The sequence below is a fragment of the Heptranchias perlo genome, chromosome 10 (assembly GCF_035084215.1).
Source record: "Heptranchias perlo isolate sHepPer1 chromosome 10, sHepPer1.hap1, whole genome shotgun sequence".
NCBI lineage: Eukaryota > Metazoa > Chordata > Chondrichthyes > Hexanchiformes > Hexanchidae > Heptranchias > Heptranchias perlo.
This window is the reverse complement of record NC_090334.1, coordinates 84,564,725-84,588,049: the sequence shown is the minus strand read 5'-3', so window position 1 is coordinate 84,588,049 and position 23,325 is coordinate 84,564,725. Positions and strand designations below refer to the sequence as shown.

The 23,325-nt window shown below is 45.8% G+C and overlaps 1 protein-coding gene across 3 annotated transcripts in view; it reads left to right on the top strand.

Moving 5' to 3' along the window:
- Positions 1-23,325, top strand: part of LOC137326742 (autophagy-related protein 2 homolog B-like) — a 128,215-nt gene that overhangs the window by 24,100 nt on the left and 80,790 nt on the right. For 2 of the 3 annotated variants that reach the window (XM_067992115.1, XM_067992113.1), the window contains exons 7-14: positions 3,440-3,536; positions 5,890-6,072; positions 10,696-10,850; positions 13,807-13,924; positions 15,022-15,283; positions 16,832-16,982; positions 20,395-20,487; positions 22,538-22,726. In XM_067992115.1, the coding sequence (XP_067848216.1) occupies positions 3,440-3,536; positions 5,890-6,072; positions 10,696-10,850; positions 13,807-13,924; positions 15,022-15,283; positions 16,832-16,982; positions 20,395-20,487; positions 22,538-22,726 (1,248 nt within the window). The remainder of the gene's footprint in view (positions 1-3,439; positions 3,537-5,889; positions 6,073-10,695; positions 10,851-13,806; positions 13,925-15,021; positions 15,284-16,831; positions 16,983-20,394; positions 20,488-22,537; positions 22,727-23,325) is intronic. The other variant, XM_067992114.1, reaches the window with a different exon arrangement.

The window sequence follows — 23,325 nt, the reverse complement described above, 5'->3', positions numbered from 1 at the left end:
TGGACATTCTCTCTCTCTCTCTCTCTCTCTCTCTCTGCCTTTCGGGTCTCTTTCTCTATCTGTCTGTGTAATCTGACCCACTGTGTATTCAGTATACTGGGATGTAATGTTTTCCGTGGCTAACCTGTCTAAACACCAATGACACCTTTGATTGCTGTGATCGCCTCCCAGCCTAATATATGCTATGCTTCACTCACTCACCTGACGAAGGAGGTAAACTCCGAAAGCTTGTGATTTTCAAATAAAACTGTTGGACTATAACCTGGTGTTGTAAGATTCCTTACATAAATCACCCCTCAGCATCCTCTGTTCCAAGGAAAATAACCCCAGCCTATCCAATCTGTTATCATAGCTAAAATTCTCCAGTCCTGGCAACATCCTCGTAACTCTCCTCTGTACCCTCTCGAGTGCAATTACATCCTTCCTGTAATGTGGTGACCAGAACTGTGCGCAGTACTCAAGCTGTGGCCTAACTAGTGTTTTATACAGTTCCAGCATAACATCCCTGCTTTTATATTCTATGCCTCGGCTAATAAAGGAAAGCATTCCATACGCCTTCTTAACCACCTTATCTACCTGTCCTGCTACTTTCAGGGATCTGTGGACATGCACTCCAAGGTCCCTCTGTTCCTCTACACCTCTCAGTATCCTCCCATTTATTGTGTATTCCCTTACCTTGTTTGCTCTCCCCAAATGCATTGCCTCACACTTTTATGGATTGAACTCCATTTGACACTTTTCATCCTATCTGACCAGTCCATTGGTACCTTCCTGCAGTCTACTAACCACACGGCCTATCTTTGCGTCATCCGCAAATTTCTTAATGCCCCCTACGTTTAAGTCCAAATCGTTAATGTATACCACAAAAAGCAAAGGACCTAGTACCGAGCCCTGTGGCACCCCACTGGAAACAGCCTTCCAGTCGCAAAAACACCCGTCAACCATTACCCTTTGCTTCCTGCCACTGAGCCAATTTTGGATCCAATTTGCCACATTCCCTTGAATCCCATGGGCCTTTACTTTTTTGACCAATCTGCCATGTGGGACCTTGTCAAAAGCCTTGCTAAAATCCATGTAGACTACAACAATTGCACTACCCTCATCGAGCCTCCTTGTCACCTCCTCGAAAAATTCAATCAAGTTAGTCAGACACGACCTCCCCTTAACAAATTCGTGCTGACTGTCCTTGATTACTCCGTGCCTTTCTAAGTGACAGTTTACCCTGTCCCTCAGAATTGATTCCAATAATTTGCCCACCACCGAGGTTAGGCTGACTGCCCTGTAATTACTCGGTCTATCCTTCGCTCCCTTTTTAAACAACGGTACAATAGCCTCTGCTATTTCCTCCCTGATTGCTTTTAATAGCCTGGGATACATTTCATCCGGCCCTGATGATTTATCCACTTTCAAAGATGCTAATCCCCTTAATATTTCCTCTCTCACTTTGTTTATCCCATCCAATATTTCACACTCCTCCTCCTTAACTACAATCCCTGTATCATCCCTCTCCTTTGTGAAGACAGATGCAAAGTATTCATTGAGAACCATACCCATATCTTCCGCCTCCTCACATAGTTTACCTTTGTGGTCTCTAATAGGCCCTACTCTTTCCTTAGTTATACTCTTGCTCTTGATGTATTTATAAAACTTCTTTGGGTTTTCTTTGATTTTACCTGCTAATATTTTTTCATGTAGAAATTCTGAGGATATCACTTGCCCTACAATCCCGTTACTTGCACAGACCGTGTACAATCCATTCTATCAAGGACTTTAGTCAATTATCTCCCAAATGAGGTGAATAACCTTGGGCCAAATGACCAGGAACAGAAATCTCAGTGAAGTGGATGCATGGCTCCCTAAGATACTGTAGCAAAACTCCAGGATAATCCAGGCAGCACAATAACTAGAGTTTTTGATCATGTATCTACACCTATAATCGCCAACCCCTTTCTTCCTATACCCCATAGCCTCATAACATAATACATAGAAAGGCCTGAAGTGGAGAGGGTGCAGAAGGTGATACCAGGGATGAGAGGCTTCAGTTATCAGCGAGACAAGAGAAACTGGAGCTCTTTTCATTAGAATGAAGAAAGCTAAGACGAGATCTGATAGAGGTATTCAAAATTATGAGGGGTTTTGTTAAGGTGCATCAGTAAAAACTATTTCCACTAGTTGGTAAGTCAGTAACTAGAGGACATAAATTTCAGATAATCACCAAAAAAACGAAGAGAGAGGTTTGAAGCATTTTTTTTCCAGAGGGTTGTTGGGTCATGGAATGCCTGACCAGAAGCAGGAGTGGAAGCAGAATCCATGACAGCTTATAAGTGGATAAATATTTGAAAAAGAAAAATTTGAAAGAGCCTGGTGAAAGGGCAGGGAAATGAGAGCTCTTTCAAAGAAAAAGCAATGGGGCAATGGACCAAATGAGGAAAGGGCAGTGGAATGGGACTGAGGGGAGAGCACTGGGGCAATGGGCCGAATGGGGAAAGGGAATGGGACTGAGTGGATAGCCCTTCAGAGTTACCTCGTAAATATTATAATTAGCTTCCCTGATGACTCAGCGGTTCAAGGCACCGCGCATGTGGTACCAAGCCACCCAGGCCAGAAGGTCAGAGGTTTGTGCCTAGTTAGCTGGCCTCAGATGGAGCACCTCTGTTGACTTCAGTATCCCTGAGCTAGGGAGGTGAAAATCATCTAAGGCTCCTGCTCCTGATAGCTATTCAATGACCCTAGTTTCTGTGGTTGTTGTGATAGGACAGGATCTGACATGGTCGAATCTCCTGCCAGCAGTAAGTGTCTAGAGTCACCTGTGAAAAATAGCCACGTGGGCAATGTACCTTAGGGCTTCTGGCACCTGTAGACCTATAGAATCATACAGCACAGAAAGAGGCCGTTAGGCCCATTGTGCCCGTGCTGGCTCTTTGAAAGAGCTATCCAATTAGTCCCACTCCCCCTGTTCTTTCCCCATAGCCCTGCAAATTTTTCCTTTTCAAGTATTCATCCAATTCCCTTTTGGAAGTTACTATTGAATCTGCTTCCACTGCCCTTTCAGGCAGTGCATTCCAGATCATAACAACTCGTTGTGTAAAAAAATTTCTCCTCATCTCGCCTCTGGCTCTTTTGCTAATTACTTCAAATCTATGTCCTCTGGTTACCGAACCTCCTGGCAGTGGAAACTGTTTCTCCCTATCTACTCTATCAAAACCCCTGATAATTTTGAACACCCCTATTAAATCTCCCCTTAACCTTCTCTGCTCTAAAGAGAACAATCCCAGCTTCTTCAGTCTCTCCACATAACTGAACTCGTACCCCAGCAAGAGCCAGCACCTTCCAGGGGAGCAGGTAAACATAGTGTGATTTCCACTCAGAAGAGATGAAGATCAATTTGATTGTTACATGCAGGATTGCGGTGACTTAACTGCGTTTCTCTCTTGCACAGCTGGATGTGGAGGGACAGATCGAGTCTGTCAACTTCTTTCTTTCTCCACGACAGGTCCACCTCCTCCTGGACATGCTCAGCACCATTCTACTGCCAGGTCAGTTATTGGGGTTTTTTTATTTGTATTTCGAATGTATTGATTTCTCATTTTCCTTTTCCCCTTCCTTGATGTGTTAAAACACAATATTATTCTTAGCCAGTCTGCTCTGTGACCAGCTGCCAGGCATTTGGCCTGGAGTGTCACAGGGGTGACACTCCCTCTCTCCATTTGCTCTCTTCCCCCTATGTGAGTCTCTAGCCTCTTCTCTGCTTTCCCAGGACATTTCCTTTGGTTGGTCAACTGAGTTACGGACATGTGCAGAACCAACCCATGTTCCCAAACCAACTGGTGAGGGATCCTCAGAAGTGGAGTTTCTGTTGGCCTGATACGGATTCACACACTGTCCCACAGTCATTTGGAGCTGGAACCCTGGCTCATTTCCTTCCCCCCGCCCCACCTCCCGCTCTCCCCACCAGAGGCCAATTGTAGCACCCAACTGTTACACCAGCTGAAGTCCACTGACTCAGCTCAGACCTCTAAATGTCTGCTATCGCTTATTTCACGGTGCGGGTTGTGGAGTAGATATGCAGGGGTGAGCCCTTTCAGTGTGCTGGTTCTATGAAATGGGTATCCTTGCATGGGGCTAAGGTTGTAACTGGTCAAGTTACATTTTACTGCTTTTCCCTTTAAGTCTTCACCAAAAAAGAGACAACACTTGGTTTATCTTATGTAAGTAGAAAGTGTTCTGAATATTTTTTTAAATTAATTCTCTGGATGTGGGCGTCACTAGCAATGCCATTTTTGACCCATCCCTAAGTATTTTGATATAACTTCAGAGGGCCGTTAAGAGTCAACCATATTGGCGTGGGACTGGAGTCACATATAGGCAGGTTTCCTTTAGTGAACCAGTTGGGTTTTTACGACAATCCAACAGCTTCATGCTCACTTTTACTAACACCAGCTTTTTATTTCCAGATTTTTTCAGAGTTAATTCAAATTCTCAAACTGCTCACAGTGGGATTTGAGCTCATGTTCTCTGCATTATTACTCCAGTAACCTAACCACTACATTACTGTATCCTTGTGGATTATTTATACCTATAAAACTCTCCATTCCTGTTCAGTTTGGGGCAACTATCTCGCCAGTTGGGTTTTGCTGCCTTATTTAAAGTTGGGTTGGACAGCCTAGAGCAAAGAATGCAGCATATGCTTAGCCTTCGAGAGCCTGAAGCTGCCTGCTGATTGCAACAGCTGTAATTTGAGCTGTTACTGTATCTGAACTTGGACATTACTGCTTTCTCAATTCTGTCATTAGCTAGCTTCTGATCTGGGTGAAAGGTTCACAGAAGAGCTGGAAAGTACAACTTGAGGAAATACTGGAAGCTGCCATGTTATCATTGCAGCAAAACCTAGTCAGCTATCGGACAGATTCAACCCTCATTACCTTCAAGGCCACGCGACTGCTGTCATTGGCAGAAGAAATTTCTTTACACAGAGTGTTGTTGGAGTCACATACAATAGTCTCTGCTGAAACTATTCTAACTTTTAAGGAAAAAGTGGATAAATATTTCAAACAAAGGAAGATACAGAGCTACAGGGAGTGAGAGCAGAACAGTGAGAGTGGTTTTGGACTGGTTTTGCAAAGAGCAGGTACAGACACAATGGCTCAAATGGCCTCCTTCTGTGCTGTAAACTTGTATGGTTCTGTAATCGGGTTGGTTCTCTTGGTCGCACTCTCGTCTCTTGACCAAAGCTTGTGAGTTTGAAACCCACACCAAAACCTAAGTTCATAATCTAGGCTAACACTCCAGTGCAGCACAGAGGGAGTGCTGTATTATTGGAGATGCCATCCTTCAGATAAACCGAGGCCCCGTCTGCCTGTTCAGCTGGACTTTAAAATTCCCATGATATTCTTCAAAAAAGAGCACGGAGCTCTCTTGGTGTCTTGGCCAACATCCCCCCCTCAACCAAACAGCAACAACTTGCATTTATATAGTGCCTATAACGTTGTAAAATGTCCCAAGGCGCTTCACAGGAGCTTTATCAGACAAAATTTGACACCGAGCCACATTAGGAGATATTAGGACAGGTTGGTCAAAGAGGTGGGTTTTAAGGAGCAACTTAAAGGAGGAGAGAGAGGTAGAGAATTGGAGAGGTTTAGGGAGGGAATTCCAGAATTTAAGGTCTAGGTAACTGAAGGCATGGTTGCCAATGGAGGAGCGATGAAAATTGGGGATGCGCAAAAGGCCAGAATTGGATCAGTGCAGAGACCTCGGAGGGCTGTACAGCAATACCGGAAGCAGTCTGACTGGTCATTCACGACAAGCAAGCATTTCTTTTATCTTTAGTTAGATGATGTGAATGGTCTGCTGAAGATGGAACAATTATTTAATTGTCTTTGGCTTGTTCAGGGTGCGCAGAGGCAACAGCCGTTCAATCGAAGAGCCGGAAGAATCGGCCGATGCAGCAGGAGGATCAATATCTGATTCAAATGGAACTCAACCGATACCTGCAGAAGGAGACGCTTTCCCCTGGCATCTCGGCAGAACAGAGCTATTATGAGACCGAAACCATTCGAACAACTTCAAGCCGCGGTATAGTACACGCTCAAAAACACAACTTCAAGCCAAAACATGATTAACTTTCACAAACACAACATCACACTGAGATCTGGTACACACTCACAAACACAACATCACACTGAGATCTGGTACACACTCACAACCACAACATCACACTGAGATCTGGTACACACTCACAACCACAACATCACACTGAGATCTGGTACACACTCACAACCACAACATCACACTGAGATCTGGTACACACTCACAACCACAACATCACACTGACATCTGGTACACACTCACAACCACAACATCACACTGAGATCTGGTACACACTCACAACCACAACATCACACTGAGATCTGGTACACACTCACAAACACAACATCACACTGAGATCTGGTACACACTCACAAACACAACATCACACAGATCTGGTACACACTCACAAACACAACATCACACTGAGATCTGGTAGACACTCACAAACACAACATCACACTGAGATCTGGTAGACACTCACAAACACAACATCACACTGAGATCTGGTAGACACTCACAAACACAACATCACACTGAGATCTGGTACACACTCACAAACACATCACACTGAGATCTGGTACACACTCACAAACACAACATCACACTGAGATCTGGTACACACTCACAACCACAACATCACACTGAGATCTGGTACACACTCACAACCACAACATCACACTGAGATCTAGTACACACTCACAAACACAACATCACACTGAGATCTGGTACACACTCACAAACACAACATCACACTGAGATCTGGTAGACACTCACAACCACAACAGCACACTGAGATCTGGTACACACAAACAGAACAGATATGTGCAAGCAATCACCGCAACTGTTCAGTCAATCACCCCGGCCTAATGCAGATCTGGGTGCTAATGGCTAGACTATCAGAGTTGACTTTTTTTTGCTTCTTCAAAAAGCCAGTCAGGTGCCATTGTGTCTTTTTGGTTGATGTGCTGCAATCTTGAATGGATGCAAAAAGCTGAACTTTAGTTACCTGATTCTCATGGCAGGTCATGTCCCACAAGATGTGGTTGGAGGAAGGGGTTGATTGATAGCTCCTTGCCCAGGCAGAGAAATACATTCTGCACCCTTGGGCTAGTTCAGCAATTGTTCTGATGTTTTATAATTGAAGAGGCAGGGGGGACAATAAGTGTTTGTGTTACGGCCACTGGCCAAGCTTCAGTGTTCCTAGTAGAAAAGGAAGAGTTTAGGAGATTTTTTTTTATTATGCAGAGGATTGTTAGGACATGGGGTGTCCTTTCAGAAACAGTGTGGAAACAGATTTCATAACATCTGTTAATGGGGAAATGGATAAATAGTGGAAAAAGAAAAAATGTAAAGAGGTGTGAGGAAAGGGCAGAGGAATGAGACTAAGTGGATAGCGAGCAATCCTGGCATTTATTACCCATCCATAGCTGCCCTAAGATGATGACGCTGGGCCTTCTCCTTGAACTGCTGCAGACGTTGTGGTGATGGGGCTCTACGATGGTGTTGGTTTGGTCAATCTCGGTAACTACCCATCTGATCAAAGTATCAAATTCTAATGGATCAATCACTTCGCTGCATGTTTTCATTCTTGATTACTCTGAGTTGCTTAGCAATTAAATAGACCATAAGATAAACGTTTAGTACATTGGTAATACTTTTTCTCCATTTCCCCCCCTCCCCTATCCCAGGTGAGGTTTAATGGATGCTGGTGCCCTTCGATGACTTGCTCTAACGGTTCTTCACACAGTGAGTGCCAGAAGGCTATTTCACAGTAGTGGCATCACAGCCGAATCCAGACTGAACTCACCTGACATCCACACATATCTTACAGCAGCAATCCCTGATATCAACCAGGAGCAGAAACTAGGGCTGTTTATTTCTGCTCTAATCCAGGGGCACTCAGTCCAATGGTAACTCCAAATCACTTCCTCTGCTGAGACAAGTTAACTCAACTCAATGGAACTAATATCAGTAATGGTGACCATGAAACTACTGGATTGTTGCAAAAACCCATCTGGTTCACTAATGTCCTTTTAAGGAAGGAAATCTGCCGTCCTTACCCGGTCTGGCCTATATGTGACTCCAGACCCACAGCAATGTGGTTGATTCTTAATTGCCCTCTGAAATGGCCTAGTAAGCCACTCAGTTGTACAATCTCGCTACAAAAGGTCATAATAAGAATAAAACCTAATGGACCACCCAGCATCGGACCACTAGGCACTGGACACGACAAAGGCAAACCAAGCCCAGTCAACCCTGCAAAGTCCTCCATACCAATATCTGGGGACTTGTGCCAAAATTGGGAGAGCTGTCCCACAGATTAGTCAAGCCTAACATAGCCATACTCACAGAATCAAACCTTTCAGCCAATGTCCCAGATTCTTCCATTATTATTCCTAGGTAGGTCCTGTTCCACCGGCAGGACAGACCCACCAGAGGTGGCGGTACAGTGATATACAGTCAGGAGGTAGTGGCCCTGGGAGTCCTCAACATTGACTCTGGACCCCATGAAATCTCATGGCATCAGGTCAAACATGGGCAAGGAAACCTCCTGCTGATCACCACCTACCGCCCTCCCTCAGCTGATAAATCAATCCTCCTCCATGTTGAGCACCACTTGGAAGAAGCACTGAGGGTAGCAAGGGCACAGAATGTACTCTGGGTGGGGGACTTCAAAGTCCATCACCAAGAGTGGCTCAGTAGTACCACTACTGACCGAGTTGGCAGAGCTCTGAAGGACATGGCTGCCAGACTTGGCCTGCGGCAGGTGGTGAGCGAACCAACACGAGAGGAAAATCTACTTGATCACGTCCTCACCAATCTCCCTGTCGTAGATGCATCTGTCCATGACAGTATTGTTAGGACTGACCACTGCACAGTCCTTGTGGAGATGAAGTCCCATCTTTACATTGAGGTCACCATCCAACGTGTTGTGTGGCACTACCACCGTGCTAAATGGGATAGATTCAGAACAGATCCAGCAGCTCAAAACTGGACATCCATGAGGCACTGTGGGCCATCAGCAACTGCAGAATTGTATTCTAGTACAATCTGTAACCTCATGGCTCGACATATTCCTCACTCTACCATTACCAATAAGCCAGGGGATCAACCCTGTTTCAATGAGGAGTGTAGAAGAGCATGCCAGGAGCAGCACCAGGCGTACCTAAAAATGAGGTGTCAAGCAGCACTTACTCCCAATAACGTGCTCACCGACGCTCAGTTTGGGTTCCGCCAGGACCACTCGGCTCCAGACCTCATTACAGCCTTGGTCCAAACATGGGCAAAAGAGCTGAATTCCAGAGGTGAAGTGAAAGTGACTGCCCTTGACATCAAGGCAGCATTTGACCGAGTGTGGCACCAAGGAGCCCTAGTAAAATTGAAGTCAATGGGAATCTGGGAAAACTCTCCCGTGGCTGGAGTCATACCTAGCACAAAGGCAGATGGTAGTGGTTGTTGAAAGCCAATAATCTCAGTCCCAGGACATTGCTGCAGGAGTTCCTCAGGGCAGTGTCCTTTGCCCAATCATCTTCAGCTGCTTCATCAATGACCTTCCCTCCATCATAAGGTCAGAAATGAGGATGTTCGCTGATGATTGCACAGTGTTCAGTTCTATTTGCAACCCCTCAGATAATGAAGCAGTCTGTGCCCACGTGCAGCAAGACCTGGATAACACCCAGGCTTGGGCTGATAAGTGGCAAGTAACATTCGCGCCAGACAAGTGCCAGGCAATGACCATCTCCAACAAGAGAGAGTCTAACCACCTCCCCTTGACATTCAACGGCATTACCATCGCCGAATCCCCCACCATCAACATCCTGGGGGTCACCATTGTCCAGAAACTTAATTGGACCAGCCACGTAAATACTGTGGCTACAAGAGCAGGTCAGAGGCTGGGTATTCTGCGGCGAGTGACTCACCTCCTCCCCAAAGTCTTTCCACCATGTACAAGGCATAAGTCAGGAGTGTGATGAAATACTCTCCACTTGCCTGGATGAGTGCAGCTCCAACTTGCCTGGATGAGTACAGCTCCAACAACACTCAAGAAGCTTGACACTATTCAGGACAAGGCAGCCCGCTTGATCGGCACCCGATCCACCACCCTAAACATTCACTCCCTTCACCACTGGTGCACTGTGGCTACAGTGTGTACCATCCACAGGATGCACTGCAGCAACTCGCCAAGGCTTCTTCGACAGCACCTCCCAAACCCATGATCTCTACCACCTAGAAGGACAAAGGCAGCAGGTACATGGGAACAACACCACCTGCACATTCCCCTCCAAGTCACACACCATCCCGACTTGGAGATATATCGCTGTTCCTTCTTCGTCACTGGGTCAAAATCCTGGAACTCCCTACCTAACAGCACTGTGGGAGAACCTTCACCACACAGACTGCAGCGGTTCAAGAAGGCGGCTCACCACCACCTTCTCAAAGCAATTAGGGATAGGCAATAAATGCTGGCCTTGCCAGCGAAGCCCACGTCCCATGAACGAATAAAAAAAACCACAAAGACCAGTTCTCATCCGAGTAGGTCTCTTGGCAAAATAAGTTGGGTGTTTAGTTCTGACTTTACCTCATTATGTACCCTTTCATTTCTTGCAGCAGAAGATGAGGTCTTCTTCTCAATGGCAGATATGGAGATGTCAAACAGTGTGGCATCACTTCCTCCCCTTGGAGAACCAACTATAGATATGGAATTATCATTGAACAGTACACATGCCAACTCAGCGGGCAGCTCTCCGCAGAGTGCTACAGGGGTAAGCTAGAGAGAATGTATGCCAATATATGTATAATGTTAATGCTTCTCTGATGTCCATTATTCTATCCAAAGACACATGGGAAACGTTAGGTAGCTGTCAGTATATTATAAGGTCATAATCCTAACCACGCTGAACTTGATCATCACAAAGTATATAATTTACCACATAACTATATAATTGTATGTGTGTGGTGGTGTGGTGGTTGTGTGTGATAGTGTAGTGGTTGTGTACAGTAATGTGGTGGTTAGGGGAAGTTGTGAGTTCAAATTCTGCTTTGGCAAGTTGTGAAATTGAATTCAATAAATCTGGTAATTTGTGGGCTGGTATTAGGAAAAATGACATTGTCGTTAAAAACCCAAATGCTTGACTAATGTCCTTCAGGGAAGGAAGCCTGCCACCCATACCCAGTCTGGCCTATACGTGACTCCAATCCCACAATATAGGGGTGACTCTTGATGCCCTTTGTAGTGGCCTAGGAAGCCGCTCAGCTCTAAAGAATCGCTACAGAACATAATCATTAGAGAAATTTTGGCAAGATCGGGACGAGAGTCTGGAAATCCCGATCCAGTTGACCCTGTAAAGTCCTCGTCACTGGGGACTGGCATCCAAGTAGGGAGAGTTGCTCTACAGACTGGTCAAACTACAGCCTGACGTAGCTGTAGTCATAGAACCATATCTAGCGGCCAACAGGATAGACCTATCAGTGGTTGGGAAATGTAAGGAGTCTTACAACACCAGGATATAGTCCAACAGCTTTATTTAAAATCACAAGCTTTCGGAGTCTTCCTCCTTCGTCAGGTGAGTGTGGGATTCCCTGAAAGGTACCGCATATATAGTGGTGGGGCACAGTGGTATACAGTCAGGTAGGCTTAGCTCTAGGAGTCCCCACCATTGAACCCATGAAGCTTCAGGTCAAACAAGACTTCCTGTTGATTACCACCTACCACTCCACCTCAAATGATGAATCAGTACTCCTCCATATTGAACACCATTTGGAAGAAGCACTGAGGGAAGCAAGAGCACAGAATTTACTCTGGGTGGGAGACTTCAATGTCCACCACCAACAGTAGCTCGGTAGCACCACCATTGACCGAACTGGCTGACTCCTGAAGGGCATAGCTGCCAGCCTTGGTCTGCGTCCGCTGGAGAAGGAACAAAGACGAGGGAGTGACCTACTTGATCTCGTCCTCACTAGCTTACCTGTTGTAGACATGATATCCATAATGATACTGGCAGGAGTGACCACCGCTCAGTACTTGTGAAGACACTCCATCATGTACCACTGAGCTATGTAGGTCAGTCTAAGGGCAAATCTAGCGGTCCATGACTGGGCATCTGTAAAGTGCTGTGATCTAACAGTAATAGCAGAATTGTATATCACCACAATTTGTAATTTCAGGGCCTGGTGCACCTCACTCATTCATCGCCGTCAAGCTAGGCGATCAACTCTGGTTCAATGGGAGTGTAGAAGCGAGTGCCGAGTAGCACTCAACATACCTCAAAATGAGGTATGAAGCTAGTAGAGCTACAATACAGGGCTATCTGCATACTAAACACCAAGAGCAGCAGGCCATAGACAGACAAGTGGTCCAACAACTGATAATATTATAGACTCAATGGATCAGAGCAAGGCTCTGTAGCCCTGTCACATGCAATTGAGAATGGATATGAAACCAGGCAACTAATGGGAGGAGGAGGCTCCATGAACATCCCCACGCTCAACCTGAGTGCGAGAGACAAGGCTGAAAAGTTTGTAAATATGCCAAGCAGACGAACTTCTTCAGCCTCTTCCCACGATCACACTGACCCCTGGAGCTACCGTCCCCATCATCATGCACGTCGGTCTCTAGCCAATGTGGTATGCTCCATGGGACATTAAGAAGTGGCTGAATGCACTGGACGCAGCAAAGGCTTCAGGCCCCAACGACCTCCCTGCTGTAGTGCTGAAGACCCGCACACCAGAACTAGCAACCCCCCTACCCCACCCCCAGCCAAGATCCAGTACAGCTATAGTATCCTGGCATCTGCCCTGCATTGTGGAAAATTGTTCAGGTTGTGCCCTATTAGAAGGCAGGATAAATCTAACCTGGGCAATTATTGCCCTATCAGTCTTCTCCTAATCATCAGCAGAATGATGGAAGGAGTCATCAATAGTTACAACCTGATCGTTGACGCTTAGTTTGGGTTTGGTTCAAGTCAGGAGTGTGATGAAATACTCACCACTCACCTGGATGGGAGCAACCACAACAACAGTCAAGAAGCTCAACACCATCCATGACAAAGAAGTTCGTTTGATCGGTGCCCCTCCCACTGGACTCAACATCCACACCCTCTCCATCACCAGCATACATGACTGCACTATATACAATTTACAAGATGCGCTGCAGCAACTCACCAAGGTTATTTTCACATCATATCCCAGCATGGAGACCTCTACTACTGCCAAGAGCAGCAATATCATGGGAACACCATCACCTCCAAGTCACACACCATCCTGACGTGGACATATGTAAGGCACTATCATGGAATTCCCTACACAACAGAATTGTGGGAGCAACATCACCACAAGCACTGTAGTGGTTCAAGGAGAAGGCCCACCACCATTTTCTCAGGGATGGGCAATAAATGTGGCCATGCCAGCGTCGCCCACATCCCGAGAACAAATAAAAAGACTATTTTTGTTTTTACATAGAGCGTACAGCACAGAAACACGCCATTCGGCCCAAAAGGTCTATGCCGGTGTTTATGCTCCACACGAGCCTCCTCCCACCCTACTCCATCGAACCCTATCAGCATATCCTTTTATTCCTTTCTCCCTCATGTGCTTATCCAGCTTCCCCTTAAATGCTTCTATGCTATTGGCCTCAACTACTCCTTGTGGTAGCAAGTTCCACATTCACTCTGAGCATGATACAAAACTAACATATAAAATGAATTTTTCCACTTGTTTTAGTTTTCCACGTCGTGGGATGATTACCTGGATCGTTCTGGACAAGGGGGTCGAGTCATAAGAGGATCGTTGTTTAACTCGAAAGAGTTGCCAGTAATACAGAAACCTCTCCGACCAAGCAGTAAGTCATAGAATGTACTGTTGCATGCGGCCGTACTGTTCAGTTCAGTTGAAGCAGGGTGCTGAGACAGGCTTGTCAACGTTGAGGAAATATTAGGAACCATTTAAGTGAGACTTCTAAAAGTGGCGTGGATCAAAGCAAGTACCAAATGTAAACTGTAATGAACGAGTGTCATTGTCAATGAGCAAGACTTGACAGTTCTGGTTCAGGTTAGCAGCTAAATGAGATTATCCCCCTCCACTCGAGGCTGGGGGCTTAATTTGTTGTGTCTGTAAAGGTGAGCAAAGTACAATCTGTTGAGGGGGCTCATGACTTTACACAGTAGGAACTCAAGCCGAACTTTATCACCCAAAAGGGTGAAATTGGGTTGTGGAATAAATTACCAGCGAAGGATATTGAAATGAACAGTACAAGTGGGTTCATGGTTCTAGCACTTTACGGAGGATGGTTTTGGGTTTGCATCCACGGCCCTTCATGTGTTGAATAGATGCCAAGTCTTTCCCCGTGGGGATGGACAAATAATTAGAGGGAGTTTGTCAATGGGCGGCTTTTGTGCGCCTCCTAGTGGCCGGCATTGGCCAGAAACGTGGGAAGAGGTGTCGATAGTATGTGGTGTTGAAAATATATAAGTGAAGAGTGGAAAGAGTGAATTTCAGCTTGGAAACAGCACAGGCCTTGGACCACCTCATCTACACCTCCCCACAAACCCTGTCAGGCTGGAAGAGGTTGGGCGGTTCGTTGGACTGAGGAAGAGGTGAGGAGTTCCACAGTTTTGAGGTCCTGGGAAAGAATGAATTCGATGGGTCTTGGATTCAACAGTGTGAGAGGGCAGGGAGTAGGACAGTGCGTAGGACTGGCAACGGGGTTGTGGGGCGGGGGGCGGTGGGAGTGGAGGGGAGGAAAGTTCAGAGGGACAGCAATTGTCGTATCAATAAAATAGAGAGGCAAGAAAAGTTACGATGAGAAAGGAAAGTTGAAGGTTTGAGGTAAATTGAGAGAGAGGGATTGCCTGCCCAGCGATGAGCTTTCTCTTGTATGTTTCTCACATTATTAATTTGCAGTAATTACCTGTAAAGTTTCCCCTCCCTATCTTTCAGGTCTGCCTTCCAAATCGCACCCCATTGATGAATCCAGACCTGAGGTAGTTATCCGGCTGGCCATTGGCAGTGTTTCTGTGTCAGTTTTGCACATCGATCCACTGCCACCACCCGACAGCCCGTTGCACCTTGACCCCCTGACGAGGATGGCGTGCCATTTCTTTGAACAGTTGAAGACCCTCGATCTCTCTCGGGTCCCAGCGAGGGATTTCCATGCGCTCCGACTCAAGTTTGCCGAGGCTTGTCCCCACGACCATCTCAGGTGAGTGCAGCACTACGAGGTTTTCTCTGCTTCGACCTGTACCTGCCTTTAGAAAATTGCATCAATTCTAAAGGCCCAAGAATTCTATCCGCCCAAACAGAATCTGTTCCCTCAATCATATCCCCTCAAAGTTTACATTTCTCCAGTGATAAAAAGGCCTCAGTTCTTGATAACAAATAGCCCTCAGACTTGGTATCATTTTAGTGGCGTCTGTCTGGACCTTCTCCAGGGACTTGAAATACCCCACCACGTGAGGGGTTCAAAACTGGGCACAATATTGTTGATGGAGCTGTACTGATGCCTTGTACAGGGTAAGTGTTGGATTTTTAGTTATGTATTTCACTGTCCTAGCTATACACCCTAAGACTGTATTCGGTTTTGCTACAGCCTCGCAGCTCTGCTCATAGATGAGACCCACTGCGAGTCCCTTTGAGGCTTCCTGAAGGTCCCAAACTTTTAATGGACTAAAGTAATCAAATCCAGAGGATAGAACCTAAGACTTTAAAAATATATATTTTTGTTTGGTGCCCATTTGGGCCTCAGGTTGTGGGGGGGGTGGGAAGGGAGCAGTGGGATTTCAGGCAGAGCGGCAGTGTGCTGCTAAAGCTTAGAAGGGATGATCAGGTTCGGTTGGGATGGGTACTGCTGGTGCACTCTTGCAGGCAGATATTGGTGGCCCACCCCGGATATATAAATGATCCCTTGCCCAGGATTTGGGTTGGGGGGGGGGGGTGTGGTCTCTGGTCTTGGGCTAGAGTGGGGGATCTTCCCGGCTGTATGTACACCGGTACAGAGGTGCCCCAGGAATTTCAGGACCACCGTCTCTTTCGACGCACAGACGTTGACCTCTGGAGTTATTGAAATGGAGGTTAAGATCAACTTCTACAACCTTATCTGCTGTTGAAACCCTCATCGATGCCTTTGTTACCTTCAGACTGGACTGTTCCTTCTAGGATGGGAGGCCGGCCTTCCACCCTCCATAAACTTGAGCTCATCCAAAACTCTGCTGCTCATATCCTAACTCGCAGTAAGTCTCGTTCACCCATCACCCCTGTGCTCGCTGACCTATAGTGGTTCCCAGTCCAGGAACGCCTCAATTTTAAAATTCTCATCCTTGTTTTCAGATCCCTCCATGGCCTCGCCCCTCCCTATCTCTGTAACCTTCTCCAACCCTATGAGATCTCTGCCCTCCTCCAATTCTGGCCTCTTGTGCATCCCCGATTTTAATTGCTGCACCATTGGCGGCCGTGCCTTCATCTGCCTAGGCCCTAGGCTCCGGAATTTCCTCCCTAAACTTCTCTGCCTCTACCTCGCCTCCTTTAAGTCGCTCCTTAAAATATACCTCTTTGACCAAGCTTTTGGTCACCTGTCCTAATATCTCTTTGTGTGGCTCGGTGTCAATTTTTGTCTGATAACACACCTATGAAGCAGCTTGGGACGTTTTACTACATTAAAGGCGTTATATAAATGCAAGTTGTTGTTGTCTGTGATCCGAGTTGTGACTTGTGGACGTTTTGGAATTTTAACTTCCTCGTTACCATTCTGCAGGCTCTTTGCAACTGGCATAAAGCTGAACTACGAACAGCGACGGGGCGCCAGTTCTCGAAGCCTGAACACGGACATTTGCGTTAACTGGATGGAACTGCTGGAATGTCTCTTCCCTATGGGTTCACAGACTGTCATCCCCCAATATACTGAGGTGAGAGCCATAAAGAACCATGGGTGCTGGCAAAGGCAGACACTAGCACTCAGACACTCCTAGTACACAAACTACAACTGACTTCTTCCCTCTCTGTGACTTTATTTTTATCATAGTGTCATAGTAAGTACAGCACAGGAGGAGGCCATTCAGCCCATCGTGCCTGTGCCGGCTCTTTGAAAGAGCTATATCCAATTAGTCTCATGCTCCTACTGTTTCCCCATAGCTCTGTAAATGTTTTCCCTTCAAGTATTTATCCAATTCCTTTTTGAAAGTTTCTATTGAATCTGCTTCCACCACCCTTTCAGGCAGTGCATTCCAGATCATTACAACTCACTGTGTACAGAAATGTTTCCTCATGTCGCCTCTGACTCTTCTGCCGATCACCATAAATTTGTGTCCCCTGGTTACTGACCCTTCTGCCACTTGGAACAGTTTCTCCTTATTTACTTTGTCAAAACCGTTCATGATTTTGAACATCTCTATCAAAACTCCCCATAACCTTCTCTGTTCTAACCCAGCTTCTCCAGTCTCAACACATAACTGAAGTCCCTCATCCCTGGAACCATTCTAGTAAATCTCTTCTGCACCCTCTCTAAGGCCTTGACATCCTTCCTAAAGTGTGGTGCTCAGAATTGAACACAATATTCCAGCTGAGGCCTAACCAGTGTTTTATAAAGGTTTAGCATAACTTCCTTGCTTTTGTACTCTAGGCCTCTACTTATAAAGCCGAGGATCCCATATGCTTTTTAACAGCCTTCTCAACTTGTCCTGCTAGCTTCAAAGATTTGTGTATGTGCACACCCAGGTCTCTCTGTTCCTGCACCTCCTTTAAAATTGTACCATTTAGTTTATATTGCCTCTCCTCATTCTTCCTATCAAAATGCATCACTTCACACTTCTCTGCATTATATTTCATCTGCCCTGTGTCTGCCCATTCCACCAGTCTGTCTATGTCCTCCTGAAGCCTGTTACTCTCCCCCACATTGTTTACTACATTTCCGAATTTCGTGTCCTCTGCAAACAGATGTCCCTTTAGATGGTTCATAAAGTAGAAAATGCATTTTCTTTGAAACTTCCTTCTATGAATGTTTGTGCTTACGGTGAAGACTATAATTTCTCAGTCTTCCCAGTATTTAGCTGGAGGATATTGTGGCTTATCCAACAGTGTCGGACAAGCAGTCTGACAGCTCAGAGTCACTGAGCGACGTGGAGAGGTAGAGCTGGAAGGTTGGTGCTGGGGAATGGAATGGTTCATTTTGGCCACTCAGTATCAGCACCAATTAGTTCTAGGTCAGACATGGCATATGGCCTTGCCTCTCCCTATCTCTGTAACTTCCTACAACCCTCTGAGATCTCTGCTCTCCTCCAATTTGTTAAAGGCAAATTGTGTTTAGCTAACTTGATAGTTTTTTGATGAGGTAACAAAGAGAGTAGATGAGGGCAATGCAGTTGATATGGTGTATATGGCCTTTCAAAAGGTGTTTGATAAAGATTACACGATGGGCCGAAGGGCCTCTATCCGTGCTGTATAACTCTAAAGTGCTGCGCGGTAGGCTTATCATCAAGATTGCAGCCCATGGAATAAAGGGGGCAGTAGCAACATGGATACAGAATTGACTAAGGGACTGGAAACAGAGAGTAGAGGTGAACGGTTGTTTTTCGGACTGGAGGGAGGTGTACAGTGGTGTTCCCCAGGAGTCGGTGCTGGGACAACTGCTTTTCTTGATATATATTAATGACTTGGTCTTGGGTGTACAGGGCACAATTTCCAAATTCGCAGATGACACAAAACTTGGAAGGGTGGTAAACAGTGAGGAGGATAGTGATAGACTTCAAGAGGATATAGACAGGCTGGTGGAATGGGCGGACACATGGAAGATGAAATTTAACGCTGAAAAATGCGAAGTGATACATTTCGGTAGGAAGAACGAGGAGAGGCAATATAAACTAGAGGGCACAACTCTAAAAGGGGTACAGGAACGGAGAGATCTGGGGGTGTATGTGCACAGATCGTTGAAGGTGGCAGGGCAGGTTGAGAAAGCGGTTAAAAAAGCTTACGGGATCCTGGGCTTTATAAATAGAGGCACAGAGTACAGAAGTATGGAAGTCATGATGAACCTTTATAAAACACTGGTTCAGCGACAACTGGAGTATTGTGTCCAGTTCTGGGTACCGCATTTGAGGAAAGATGTGAAGGCCTTAGAGGGGGTGCAGAAGAGATTTACTAGAATGATTCCAGGAATAATTAGTTATGTGGATAGACTGGAGAAGCAGAGGTCGTTCTCCTTGGAACAGAGACGGTTGCGAGTAGATTTGATAGAGGTATTCAAAATCATGAAGGGTCTAGACAGAGTAGATAGAGAGTAACTGTTCCCATTGGCGGAAGGGTCCAGAACCAGACGGCACGGATTTAAGGTGATTGACAAAAGAACCAAAGGTAATATGAGGAAAATCTTTTTTACACAGCGAGTGGTTAGGATCTGGAATGCACTGCCCGAGGGGATGGTGGAGGCAGATTCAGTCATGGCCTTCAAAAGGGAACTGGATAAGTACTTGAAAGGGAAAAATTTGCAGGGCTACGCGGAAAGGGCAGAGGAGTGCTGGAGGAGAGCCGGCACAGACTCGATGGGCCGAATGGCCTCCTACCGTGCTGTAACCTTTCTACGATTCTATGATTCTAGCCTCTTTTACATCGCACGATTTTGATCGTTCCACCATTGGTGGCCGTGCCTTCAGATACCTAGGCCCTAAGCTCTGGAATTCCCTCCCTAAACCTCCGTCTCTCTCTACCTCTCTCTCCTCCTTTAAGACACTCATTAAAACCTACCTCTTTGACCAAACTGTCCTAATATCTCCATATGTGGCTTGGTGTCAAATTTTGTTTGATAATTATTCTTGTGAAGCGCCTTGGGACGTTTTACTACGTTAAAGGCGCTATATAAATGTAAGTTGTTTTTGTGAGAGGCAGACAAATTCCCTCTGCTCTTCCACCAACAATGTGCCTCAGCCCCAAAATCACAAGAGAATCATTTACTGTTGTGCTAGTGTGACATTGTTCCATTTCCTATGCCAGCTATTTCCGCGGTCCCTCTGTGACTGAGTGCCAATTTAGTGCCAGTTACTGTTAAATTGAGCGCAAATTTGTGCTGTGTGCCCATGACCATGAGGAACCTTACTGAGATTGCCCAAACTTATAGCACCAAGTACTCGCAGTCACAGGAGACTTTCGATGCATCAGTCTGGGCTGGATTTGAACCCATGTCCCAGAGGTGAAAAGTCAGTTACGTACCACCCGATCTTCTAAAAGCTTATTTTGTGGTTACAGTGCTATCAGAAATCAAATGTTCTCCTTAGGCTGTGTTACCTGAAACTCTTTCTTTCTCTACTCTTTTCTTGTTTTTCTTGGCAGCTGATCACGTTTCAATCCATGAGTGAGAACGGAGTTCACCTGACACCTTCTGTACAGCTTCACTATAAGCACATTGACCGAAGAGGAATCCAGGTATATAACCGTTAATTCCCAGCATCAGCCCTGACAAGTGCTGACAAGTGGAGAATACAGTCTATTGAGAATTCAATGTCAGTGTTTTTTTGCAACCAAAAAAATTTGAATTATCCAATAATTTGAACTAAGCAAATTTGAATTAAGAGAAGGACTCTGTGATATCCATGTACTTTCTCACGTACAAGAGTCAAATGTTCCGCTTGAATTGTTTCAGTAAGTTTTATTTAGCGGTGGAATTCGTTACTCTTTTTTTTACCACTTTTGACCAAGTTTTCTCCCATCTTCTGAAGACACCAGGGTAGATTTTCAGCTTGCTGCGAGGCGTAAAACTGGCGTCCCAAGATCAGTGGGAATGAAAATCGTGTGGCTTCGATAGCCGGCCTCCGATTCGCAGCATGAGTTTTGCTTTTGGGCGGCCAATTGAAAACCTACCCCACTGTCTCATACTGCACAGGCTATGAGCACTACCCTTTACCTCACACACGTGTCCATTCTTCCTGAGTGAGCTTGAACAGGGACTAACAGAAAAGAAAGAACTTTTCATGAGCTCTGGAAAATTCCTCTCCAACAGCCGTAGGCAATCGAAATTAATCCAGGACACCATTCTGACCCTGATGAATGTTATACGGAACCCTCATCTTGTGCGAGGCAATCTCTGCTCCCAACCAGAAACAGGACCAGCTCTCGCTTGAAGGAACTCAGTGAATCTACGTCCACCGCACGAGCCGGCAGCCTGATCCACAGGTTCACTATTCTCTGAGAAAAGAACCACCTCCTGACATCTAACCTAGTTCTGCCTTTACATAAGCCTTTACCCAGCGGGTGATAGGGGATCCCCGAGGGCATCCGATTTCTGTATTTGTTGACTCACTGGTGTGTTATTTCTGTTGCTGTATATTTACTAGTAAATGTTTTTCTGAAATGATGGCCCTGTTTTCCTTAGGGTAGCTGATAACACCTTTCAGAAATTAGGGCAGGTCCCCAAAAAGGTGTCAAAATTTGCAAAGGGCCTACAGCAATGTATTAGTATTTGCAGGGGGATCTTACGCAACTACAACAACTTACATTTGTATAGTACCCTAACCGTGGAAAAACGTCCCAAGGCACTTCAGAGAGATGTAAAGGGGCAGAAATAAATGCCGAGCCATAGAAGGAGATATTAGGAGCAACGACCAAAAATTTGGTCAAAGAAGTAGGTTTTAAGGAGGAGAAAGGGGTAGAGAGGAAGAGAGGTTTAGGGAGGGAATTCCTGGGCATGGGTCCTAGGCAGCTGAAGGCACGACCGCCAATGGGCGATGGGAGGGGAGGAAATACATAAGACGCAGGAATCAGAGGGACGGAGAGTTTGGGTGGGGGGTGGCAGTTCTGGGAGAGGTTACACAGATAGGGAGGGGTGAGGCCAAGGAGGGATTTAAACACAAGGATAAAAATTTTAAATCTATAATGTTGGTAAACCAGGAGTCACTGTAGGTTAACGAGGGCGGGTCTGATGCACGAGCGTGACTTGGTATGAGATAGGATATGGGCAATAGGGTTTTAGATGAGTTGTAGCTTACAGAGGGTGGGGGATGGGAGGCTGGCCAGGAGAACATTGGAATAGTCAAGTCTGAAGGTGACAAAAGCATGGATAAGAGTTTTGAGAGCAAAATGGCTGAGGCAGATGATGTTACAGAGGTGGAAGTAGGTGGTCTTAAAGATGGGGAGGATATGGAGTCAGGAGCTCAGCTCAAGGGTCAAATAGGACAGCGAGGTTGCGAACAATGAAGAAGCTGAAGGTTATCTCTGCTCTTCAGTATTATCCTGGCATAATGACCGTTTTGTCAGAGGAGACTGTGGCCCAATGAAGTTTGGTGTGGTCCAGCCAGATGTTGTGAAGGATGGCTAAGCCACTTGTGTGCCAGATGTGCTCAAATATACACCAACCCAAAACTTTGAAAACTACTTTTCTAGGTTATGGTAATATATATCTGAACATAGTAAATCACTTAAAGGGACACTGTCATTTTTTATTGGAGGACGAGGGTTCACATGCCTTCTTTGTTTTCAGGGCAGTCAAGGGAGACTGGCATCAATGCCACAAAAGGCTGAGCTGCAGATCGAGCTGGGTCTGATTCAGTCGGAATTGGACATCAGCATTGTGGACAGACTCAACTCATTGCTGCAACCCCAGAAACTAGCGACAACAGAAATGATGGCATCACACATGTACACCTCCTTTAACAAACACATCAGTCTGGTGAGTGCTGTGGGAACAATTATATTTTTGCGCACAATCATAGGAACTCTGCCTGCTACTGCGTCCTGGTGCCAATGATCTGGGACAGTGGAAATTTTGACCTAGATCCATCAGAAGCAGATGAGATTAAAATAACCAGGCAAAAATGGGTAGAATTTTACAATGCAGTTCCTAAATAGCTAGAAATCCCGCGTTATTAAAACAGAATTTGATTTAGCTCGTCACAGTGGACTGGTGACCCCGATTGTAACTCCCAAGGGTAGGATGGTTTCTTATGCCCTGCGGCGAGGGAGAAAGAATGTCTAGAGAGCGGCAGGCCGGAGTTGAGTAATGGAAGTATGAAGATGGATGAATATTCTGCAGATTTCCTTGATTACAATTGGAAATCAGCCATTATTTATACTGAACATTTCCTTAGGAGATTAAATGGGTGGGTAGAGTCCATGATAGGATAGAGTGTCTGTGGGCTATGGAAGGAGATTAAATGTTTGGAACATGGGAACAGGAGGAGGTCATTCAGTCCCTTGAGCCTGTTCCGCCATTCAGTCAGATCAAGGCTGATCTGCATCTTAACTCTATTTACCCGCCTTGGTTCCGTA